This window comes from Eutrigla gurnardus, assembly GCF_963514095.1.
Source record: "Eutrigla gurnardus genome assembly, chromosome: 16".
In the NCBI taxonomy this organism is placed as follows: domain Eukaryota; kingdom Metazoa; phylum Chordata; class Actinopteri; order Perciformes; family Triglidae; genus Eutrigla; species Eutrigla gurnardus.
The window spans coordinates 3474591-3483577 of NC_139927.1; the positions used below are offsets into that span (position 1 = coordinate 3474591).

Genomic DNA, 8987 nt, shown 5'->3' on the forward strand with positions numbered 1-8987 from the left:
AACTTGTTATGTACTTTGTTTTGTACTTATTTATTTACTGTACGGTGTCCTTGAGTGTTCACAAAGGTGCAATATAAGACAACACTGCAATTTCTCCTTGGGATGAATAAAGTTTTCTATCTATCTATCCATCCATCTATCTGTCCATCCATCCATCCATCTATCCATCCATCTATCTATCTTGCACAATAGTTAAATAGTCTTATGTCCGGCGTCTGGCTCCATCTGTCTTCTGGTGTGAAGCTGCTAACAAAGTTAATTTACTCCATAATTAGATACTTTGAGACTTAAACAAGAATTCAAACCCTGGTCACAATGTCTCCAAGTAGTAGATAATAAGAAGAAATAAAAAACAGGCAGGCTTTGTTCATGAGGGAATATATAATATCAAGATATATAAATAATGAACGGTTTTAAATATCTTTTTATTGAGAAAAACAGGGAATACATTGCTTGCTGAGATGCAACTTTTAATGGAAAAGTGCAACATCACGCTCCGTAACGCCGGTATACAGCCGGCAGCTAACTGAAACTAAAGTTACATTCCCTTTGCAGCCCTCTAAGCATGCTCTTTTCTCTTGAGTAGCTTTTTAAAAGCCAGCTTGAAATCATCGTTGAAGCTGGTGTACAGCAGCGGGTTGATGAGAGAGTTGACGTAACCGAGCCAAGTCAGGAAGTCCGAGATAAGCGGGGAGGGCTGTACCAGTCGCAGGCCTACGAGGACCTCCTTTAAAAAGAAAGGCAGCCAGCAGACGATGAAGGCCCCGAGGATGAGGCCAAGGATCCGAGCCGCTTTCCTCTCCCGCGTGGTGCACATCTGGTTCCTCTCGCCCTGCCCGTCGGCGTCCGCCTCTAAGGACGGGACGCGGATGGTCGTGCTGAGTTTGTCGGAAGCCAACGTGGGATCCGAGTTGGACAAGTCCGACACGCAAAACGTGTGGGAGATACGGCAGCGGTCCACGGAGTTCTGGCTGCCCATGCTGCGGCTGCTGAGGTGCCGAGAAGAGCCACGTTTCTGGTAGAGCGTTTTTGCAGCGTTGTAAATCCTGTAGTATAAGACAAGAATGATGAACATGGGGATGTAAAACGCCCCCAAAGTAGAGTATATAGTGTACCCCAAGTGATCGTGCTCGATGATGCATTGTGGGAGGTCGCCACTGCCGGGCCTCCGCCTCCAGAACAATGGTGGCATGGATATGAAAATGGAGATGACCCAGACGACCCCCACCATGACGGCGGCGCGGCGGGCCGACCTCTTGCGAGCGTACTCGATAGCTTTGGTGATGGCCCAGTACCGGTCCAGAGCGATGACACACAGGTGCAGGATGGAGCAGGTGCAGCAGGTCATGTCCACGCTCAACCACAGCTCGCACACCACCTGACCCAGGGACCATGTCTCCGCGGTGATGTAGAGGATGCTGACGGGCATCACGAGCAGCGCCACCAGGAGGTCGGTGACGGCCAGTGAGCAGATGAGGTAGTTGGCGGGCAGGTGGAGTTTCTTAGTGTTGCAGATGGCGACGATGACGCCAGCGTTGACGATCGCGGTGAGGAGGGCGAGGAGGCTGAGAACGACCACCGCCACCACCATCCCGTCGGTGAGCCGGACCGCCCGCGGGCCGCCGTCAGGTGGGACAGTGCAGTTTGTGGTGTTGGGTCCCAAAGCGCTCCCCCATGGGTAGACTTCCATGTCCATCCCTGGACCCGGGCTCGCCGGTCCTCCCCTCCCTGGAATCACTCCCAGGGAGACAGCTCCCTCCTCCGGAGTAGAAGCTCCATCTGAAAACACAAAACACACTCTTTTATACTTTTTGTGTATTAATACAATAAACATATCTTCAGATCGTATTATTAGCCTTTAATTGTATGTTTCTTTTATTTTCACTCACATGTAAATTGTAATTTGTGACATATCGCCTTCTTCTTACAGCTGACCACACAACGTCATCCCCGTCATCACCTTTTATGTATGCATGCTGGGATGTCCAAGCCTTTCTGTTCTTGTGCCGTTAAATAGACTTTCATTAAATGCCTGCATCCCTTTCTGTGTTATTTCTCCATCTGGAAGCCCTTTTTTTTCAAGTTGGAGCACTTCTTTTGTTTTTCAGACTCAAGCATTCCTGATGTGTGATGCATCCACGAAAAAACGTAAGAATTTAGCGATTTACTCTGCAAGTTCATCTCCCACCTCTCTGAACATGAGATCCAGTGGAGCTTCAAGTCCGCTGAAACACAGATGAGAAGGGAAGGACATGTGTCACAGCAGCTGAGCGCCGGTTGTCCCCGACAACAGCAGCAGCTGTCACCGTGGACACCGTGGACACGCTGACAGCTGCTGCTGTGCTGTACACCTCAACACTCAGCTGAACCAATAGGCCTAATCACAGACAGGTGGACCCGAGCAGCAGCACGCTGTCAACACATCCACGTCTCCGCAGGCTCATTAAGACACAAATACCAGATGACAATGATGATGATTGTATAAAATTATACAAATAAAAATATGTTTACTGAGGCAGTTGGCAGTTTAAGGCAATAGAAACAGCAACACTGAATATAAAATATGCTTCATTGAGCTTCCATTTACATTTTAATTAACTTATTGTATAATTATTTTAGGAATAAGGCATGACTGACATTCTTTTTAAATGATCACAAATAAATAAAATCCTCCATGCAGTACTAGAAAGTACCTCTAGGGGTACTCGTACACCCACTTGAGGAACAACTCAACTGGTGAACAAAAAAAAAAAAGAAAAGAAAAAGAAAAAGAGTGTCCTGTTGAAGAGGGATGATAATCAGCCAGTGTTTTCACAACCTGGCAACTCAAAAACTGCTTAGTGCTAAGAAGCTAATGTTATCAGGCTTTGCTGATTTTAAATACACATAAAAAAATATTGATTATTGGTGCACAGTTTTTGCAACCAGTAGGCCTACTTGTATTGTACAGATACAGTACTTTCCATTTAATATTTAGTCTCTGTGCAGTTGATATTGCACCAGCTTTTCATTTCAAACAGTTGGAGGTACTTTTTGTTGGACAACAGTATTATCTAACAAGCATGATTATGTCCTCTCCTTGTCAATCTCTTCCCTCCTCCATTGTAGCTGACCAGAACTTGTAGAATTAAAACCAGAGTTCATCCAGTGATGATCTTCTTGGAAACGTAAAGGTAGTGATGGATGAACTGGCCGACCTGCCTCAGGCCTTCTGTGTTCGTTTCAGATTGATTTATGGTCTGCACCTGGACCACCCCAAGTTCATGAAAAACGTTCTGTTTTAATCAGCAACCTGGGAAAAAGTGAGCTTGCACCCCGAATCCAAACTTGGACTTGCAGTGTAAAACGGGGTTATTAACAAACCCAACTAAACAATCTGAAAGGCATCTCCTTTTAGGCTTGGAGGCAGGAGCATCATAAGGGCAGCTCCCGTCATTTTTCGTCAAGTCATTTTTTCAATCAAATTTCTGCACACTGATAGTTCACTTCGTTAGTTAGTGACAGGTAATATTTAGCAAATAACATCACCGGTGTACGTAGAAAAAGCCTAAACTTTTGAGATTAGTCTTGGGATTGTAAGAAAAGTTATCTGATCATTCAAATGAAGACCTGGATCGATTCAGTGAACCCTTAGTTGGTCTCCCTCACAACATATAACCAGGGTCGAAAATCCCTCCAAGGGTTTTGATGCTTGAGCTTTTCACAAACAATACAGCCTTTAATATTAACACACAAATCCTCAAACGAATGCTCATGTCTGGATGGAACTAATAACTCAATTTTATCTGCGTTTAACACCAGAAAGTTCAAACCCATCCATCTTTCTATTTCAGATAAACATGCCTCTAAATTTTGTTGGGAAGGTAATTTGGCTTTTCTGATACATATAGTTGTGTATCATCAGCATAGTAATGGTATTTAACACCTAATTATTTGACTGCTGTGGGTAAAATACTGAAACACTAGAAACAGATGACATCAGCTGTCTCTGAACACCAGACCAAAACCTTTCACAGCATCCACTGGGGAGAGGTCAAAGGTCAGTGACCTGTAGTCAGTGGATGACTGGACAAAGATCGTCTCCAGATTATGTGTAGTTTTTTGGGTCTTTCTAATTCCATATTGTCACCGTCTCATACCTCAACAGTCATACGACATGATGATGCAATTATCTTTTAAATAGACAAAAATCATATGTTTGATTCATAGCACAATTCAAACAGGATTTAAAAAAAATGATTAGTCTCTTATTTTTTTCCATAGTGACGGATCAGAAAGAGGCGGGACTTCGCCTCTTCATGAACTTTATTCCAATTCTTAGTCATCAAATGCTTGAAAACACAAAAGATTCAAAGTGCAACTACTCAGTGAGTAAGGCTTTTTGATGAATAAAAAAAAAGAAACCATTCGAGATGTTTCACTCCAAACTCAATTAAAAACATCACTGAACAAATATTACCAGCGGTAAGGACTTCTTTTTGTGTGTGTGTAGTTTAATTGCTTGGCTGAGTTGAGTAATAGATGTAAAAAAAAAAGCCACTTCTCTGCTGAATCCAAGATGAGTCATCAGTGACTTATCTTTCAAAATACAATTCAGCAGGAGACGCTGTGAGGCTCCTGCTGTTTCACCGCTATACCAACTCTCATTGTTGTAGTTTAAGACATGGGCTGTGTTGCAAAGTGCTTTCACTTCTCCTCCTCCTCCTCCTCCTCCTCCTCCTCCTCCTCCAGGATGCGGCTTGGTGCAGTATTAAATTGTCCTTTTGGGACAATTTAAATTAAATTGTCCTTTTGGGACAATATATTCCTGCACGATGGGCATCTGTTATTGATGAAGCAGCTCTGTCATTAACTGAAGCGGTCTGAGCTCACGACATGACTCATCAAAACCAACTTTACATGCACTGGCTATTAATTTAAAAGTCACTGCCTTCAATTAGTAACTTAGACAATAAGCACTTTCATTAGAAGGTAGTGACAAATGTGACTTATCCTCGTAAGAATATAATAAAGTAGCAAATCTGCGACTTTATAGAGTCGCTAATTTACGATTTTTTCCTCTGAATATTGCCCCCCTCTCAGCAAAGTAAGGGGTGATATGATTGGATAATAAGGAAACAGACGGGAGCAGAGGGAGGTGAAGAGAGGAAGATCAAGAAGGTAGAATGAGGAGCAACTAAAGGGCACAGGAAAGAGAGAAGGGAGTGAATGAAATGAGAAGTTCGAGGAGTAAAGGAGGAGGTAGTGGACTGACAAGGTCAGAGAGAAAGACAAAATTGGAGGAGATGAGGGCAAAAATGGCCAAGAATGACTCGAGGAAAGTAGTGATTGTTGAGGTTGCTCTACAGTCTGCACCACAGTTTCCAAAAAAACAACTGGCATTTATGATGCACATCAATCACATAATTGTCTCATAATTCACAAATCAGGAGGAAGACAGATTATATGTAGATGTTTTCATGGTATCGTGAACACCTGGCCGCGTATAAAAATCTGTGAGGAGTCCGATGATGGATTGGGTTCACTATGGATGGAAGGAGAATTCAAATCTCCGTTCCTATCTTTGCCGATGAGGAAGGATGTGCCAGTCAAACGGTAATGAGACCCAGAAGAAGTGAGTGCCCGATTTTTCAGAATGAATACAAGCATCATTGAAGTAACAATATGACATAATAAACAATATGTCATAATAGTTCTTGTTGCAACATTTAAAATGACACTTCATTCGTCAGGCTCAGGGAATGTTTTTTCTGGGAAACAGCAGCAACCCACAAGTAAAGCATGATTGATATCAATAACACGGGTGGACGATCCCTCCTCCAGGCTATAGGCTGTAACCTCGCTGCTGTTATGGACACAGTTAATCCCATGTGACAACCGGCGCACCAGAAAACCACACATCCTGAGGGAGGAGATATACAATACTGGGCCTATGTCAGTGCACTCACCTCCCTCAGGAAGTAGACGTTGACCAACCTTGAGACTGACTGAAGAATGTTTTAAAGCAGATTATGCTGTTGTCACACCGTGTTGCTTTTAACAACATGTATTTGTACGTTATTCTGTATTTATCTTCTAAGATTTTCACTAATAGAAAGATGTGTTACAAGTATGTTTTGCTGACATTTGAAGAGTTTTAAGCATGTTTTTGATGATTATCGGGATAAACGCGACATGAAATGTTCATATTGCCCCGTGACCTAATCATGACGTCCACCCGTCAATCATCTGCAGCTTCGGCTCCTCAGAGAAAAGGTTGTGAGCTCATCTTTTCAATGATCAATTCCAATTCTCAGCTTATACCCCTCCAAATATTTGACTTTAATCTGCTATTTTCACGGTTATGCAAATGAAAAAGATGCTGCAGGAGTAAAACATAATGATCTCTCCGTGGGATGCAGCAGCATGTGTTACATCACATCCCGTGAGTCGGGCTCCGACAGGACACTTTTACAACATTGGTAAATTGAGGGCAATACTTGAAGGACTTCCGCCCTAAATCACTCGCAGAGCAGACCGGTCATGCCGGGGGAGCCCGCCAGCGAGGGCCATTACTCAGGCCGTCATATCACCTGGAGAATGGATGACCTTTCCAAAGTGGAGATTGCAAATGGTGATTTGGCGTCATTATAAAAGTGCCAGAATTCTGGCACCGCCGTTCAGCCCAGCGGCGGACAGTCTATCCTTATCTTTTAACAGATTCTTTGAAACTCAACAATGAGTGAATTCCACGCCGCACCAAGGTGAAGGCACTGTGAGAAACATGGAGGATGTAGACGTGAATGCAGAGCGAGGGGACAAAATGAGAAGATGAAATGGAAGGTCACTTAATACGGCCAAACATGGCACAAATGTGTTTAAATGGCAAGATAAAGAGGATTTAGACGGATTAAAGGGATGGGTCGACATCTCATATTACATCTGGGAGGTTGTTTTGACAAGCAGGTATTACTGACAACTTAATCCTGCAGCGGCGGCTCGAGGCACACTGGGATCTAAGTGGAGATGATTCTGCTTAATAGAACCGGACAGGTGAGAAATCACATGTCAAACCGGCATCAGAAGTACTTTATAATGCACTGTTACATCATCTGAAAAGTTCTGATGCAAAAGTAAAAAATGCTGCAAGTTTTGACGACCTCTTCCTGTGAACATAAAACAATAAAAGTCTTCAGGCCAGGTTGACTATGAAGGTTTCTGGATGCAGCAGCTCTCCAGACTGGGAAACCGTTCCAATCCTACATTTGCACGAAAGCGAACAAGATCAGAAGATCGGTTATTTCAATGGAGCTGTTAAAGCTTTGCATCAGTGTCATCTGGTCCGATTCTGATAAAATCAGACGAAATCCTGCAGGTTGACGAGAAACTTCCATCAGCCCAGACTGCAGCAGGCCTTCGGCCTTTTCCCCACCTACTACAATCTGATCCCCTGCTGGAATTTAAAAGCCATTAAAAGCAAATGTGTTTGAAAAAGTAAAAGCTGCTCTATTTGTCATAAGCTGTACTTCTAAATCTGGTCCATCGTCGTCTGGGGACGAGGACCCCGCTGTCAGCAGACGGGCAATGCAACAAACTCATTCAATTTGTCACTCAGACGTCGACTGACAGTTGCTTTCAGGATGTAATTCACGCTGACGGAGGGGTCAGCGCACGCATCCCTCTGAGGAAGCTGCAACAACCCTGTCTCCTGCTAAATGATGTGCCCGTACAACTTAAATGCACTCTCGTTTATGTTTGCAGGGAAACTTATTACACGCTACAAAAGTAACATAGTTAAGTTCAGCAATAGACTGAGATAAGACATCCTGGTTTGGCTTAAAATTAATGAAAGTAAATTGTTTCAAAACAACAACAAAAAATACCACAGTATTTAGAAATCACAACAGGATGAATTTCAATGCCATGAATACAGACGGAGAAGGGGTTTCTATGATCATGTATTGATGTGATTTGTTGCAGTGACCAGCACGCACCACCAGAGGTCGTCGCTTTAGTGTAACAGGCAGCTGAACTCAGAAAGGTGGTGACTCAGTGTTGCCATCTTTTGCTGAATTATAACACTCATAGTTTAATGTAGGAATGTCTTTTTTAGGTCAAATTTTGCTTTAGAAAAAAATGCAAATTGACATGGCGTAGGCCTAAAGAGGCGCTTTCTTTTAACCCGGAGAGCTACATTCATCCAGTGTTCATGTTTTGTGTCTTTTATTTCATTATTTTACTTCGGCTTTTCTGAAGTTTACTGCCGCATTTTTCAGCGGGTTAAGGGTACAACCTGCGATCAGCTGACATTCGTCCCAAACAGTCGGTGGCCTCTCTGAAGGCTGATCAGAAGAGCCGATCGGTTCTGTTCATCTGCTTTCAAGCGTTCTCGTTAATCCGCTCTGAGAGCGACACCACGGCGAGGTCTGTGATGCCAAAACAGCTGGACACACACTTTTACACCTGTCCAGCTGTGTCACTGGGCGCCGTGGGGCTCGTTGCCATGGAGATCGCCACAGATGCACCCTATCTCAAGTTGTTAATATATATATATAGACGTAAATCAACCTATGGACTGACTTGCATAACTGGCCAAAAAACGTCGTCGTTAACCGTTGACATCTTCAAATACACCGGTGAAATGTCAGCAAGGTATGAAGGGATCCATCCACCACCCACAACCTCCTCCCTACGAGGACTTCAGACAAAATACATTTCCGACCAGGCAGGCTGCCAAGGCCACAGGAAGTCCACATCCACATCATCAGCACGCGTTCAAGTGTTTCTTTTCCCTCCTGCCGGTCAGTCAGCGAGCGGGGGAGCTGACATGTCATGCTCTCGCTTTTAGATTATGGTTGTCTCACCTCATCCGGTGTAACAGGAAAATCATCTTTTCAAGTTTGATTTGTATTTGGCCGTCTTGGACAGTGACACCTCGCATGGACGTGACACCATCAATCAATGATCATCAATCAATCAACAGCAGCACATATGAATATAGCACTGAG

The 8987-nt window shown here is 43.7% G+C and overlaps 1 protein-coding gene across 1 annotated transcript; it reads right to left on the bottom strand.

Annotated features, from left to right (window-relative positions):
• Positions 1 to 559: 559 nt before the first annotated feature.
• htr1e (5-hydroxytryptamine receptor 1E) lies at positions 560 to 1722 on the bottom strand (the record flags this gene model as incomplete). Its single annotated transcript, XM_084030349.1, has 1 exon — positions 560 to 1722. Exon 1 carries the CDS (start codon positions 1694 to 1696, stop codon positions 560 to 562), a length of 1137 nt encoding a protein of 378 aa, XP_083886475.1. The 5' UTR covers positions 1697 to 1722.
• Positions 1723 to 8987: the final 7265 nt, after the last annotated feature.